The sequence below is a fragment of the Branchiostoma floridae genome, chromosome 14 (genome assembly GCF_000003815.2).
Source record: "Branchiostoma floridae strain S238N-H82 chromosome 14, Bfl_VNyyK, whole genome shotgun sequence".
Taxonomy (NCBI): domain Eukaryota; kingdom Metazoa; phylum Chordata; class Leptocardii; order Amphioxiformes; family Branchiostomatidae; genus Branchiostoma; species Branchiostoma floridae.
In genome coordinates this window covers 12,367,037-12,368,678 of record NC_049992.1, presented here as the reverse complement: position 1 = coordinate 12,368,678, position 1,642 = coordinate 12,367,037, and the positions used below count along the sequence as shown (strand labels likewise).

Here is a 1,642-nt window from a genome sequence, read left to right as displayed (position 1 = left end):
TATGACTCGCCATAGGAAGCTTGCCCATGAGAGGGACCAAATCATCCGGAAGAAGAAGATACTTGTAGAAGAGCTCCTGGAGGAAGGTGAGAGGCCAAAGAAGAGGAAGAGAGTTAGCCAGGGGGATTCTCCAAGAAGTCGGTCCAGCACCCCTGGAGCTCACCCTGGCAAGGGTGAGGATGCTGCGCAGTACCTAGATGGGAGACTTGAACAGAAAGAAATCGGAAAGCTGTCCCCCAAACGGATTGTCGATGGCAGTTCATCCAAGAAAAAGAGCCCGATTCGGTCTGGACACACAGTGAAGATTCACGTACCGCGTGCCGTCAGGCCACCAACCGGGACCCCTAATCGTGGTCCACAGCACATGAAGTCGTCAGGCATGGTTCCCATCAGTCCATACACACAGGTCCATCCGGGTAGCTCACGAAAAGGCGCTGCTGCAGTGCAGATCACGTCTCCCCCTTATGGCAGTCCTCAGTACATGTCAGGTAAGGGGAGGAGGATGTTGGAGCCACCACCAGCTCATTCAGGTCCCCTGGTACCACCACACCAGTCCAGCAGCAACAGGAGAACAGACAGTCCGCCACTTCGATCACTGACCGCCAAACAGTCGCAGGGTCAAAGAGACCAACAGCTTGCTCATATGCACCAGAGAGGCCGTGCACCACCAAATGTAGTTGTTGGAGATCAACATTTGTCTCCGATGCATCGCCCAAAGCAGCGTGCTAGAGCTCCAGCACCACCCAATGTTGTTATGGCACAGAAGGCAAGTTTTCTAGCCAGGGGCGCAGCTGGTGCTGGTCCAAGAAAAATGGCTCCCTCTGCACAAGCCAGGAATATCGCTACAGCGCAGCAGCAGCAGCCAAAGCAGAGCGCCTCCAGGACACCCACCATTGCACAAGTCGCCAAACATTCCCCAGCACTTCAAAAGATGTATGCCGCCTCGTTTCCAGACAGGATGGTCAGCCCTTCTCAAAACATCAGATCACAGCAGCTCAGCTACCTAGCTAGTCGAGTAGGAACTGTCCACCATGGGTCAAATACCCAAGGCCCCTTTGGTCAGTCCACGCCAACTTTGCAACAGTTTCAGTCTTCATCACCACATCAGTACTCTAGTACTAGTCAAGGGGCAAAAGTGCCAAGTGCATTATGGTCAAAGGGCAAGTCTTTGTCAAGGGAGACCCAACCCTACAGGATGAAACCTAGTCCTGAGCTTTATTCTCACATGGTCGAGAGCGACCAGCCATTGGATCTGTCTGCACCTTTGAAGAAGGCGCTTCAAGAAGAGCTGGTTTTTACAGATGACGGTGTCTTGGATCTCAGCGGTAAGAAACAAGTTGAAGTGAAGCCTGCAAGACAGCAACAATCTTCATCTGGTCTGGACTTGTCTGATGCAAATTCTGTGGCTTCATACATCAGCCGAGTGCCGCAGTATGAGAAGGCCTCCAGCTACGTCTCTGGTTCAAACTCAGCAAATGCAGCGTCTGGCCGGAGCGCCAGCCCATCATTCGGTCTAGGTAACCTGTTCAAGTGTAACGTGTGCCACACTCCGTTCAAGTCCATGAAGGACATGAACCAGCATGTGGCGGCACATGCCAAGGAGTGGCCCTTCAAGTGCGAGTTCTGCATCCAGCTCTTCAAA

At 52.9% G+C, this 1,642-nt stretch overlaps 1 protein-coding gene across 1 annotated transcript in view; it reads left to right on the top strand.

Annotated features, from left to right (window-relative positions):
• The window catches only part of LOC118430136 (PR domain zinc finger protein 2-like), a 20,101-nt gene that overhangs the window by 14,523 nt on the left and 3,936 nt on the right, over window positions 1-1,642 (top strand). The window contains 1 exon segment of the mRNA XM_035840845.1: window positions 5-1,642. This exon segment is cut by the window's right edge and continues 556 nt beyond it. Within this exon segment, the coding sequence (XP_035696738.1) occupies window positions 5-1,642 (1,638 nt within the window).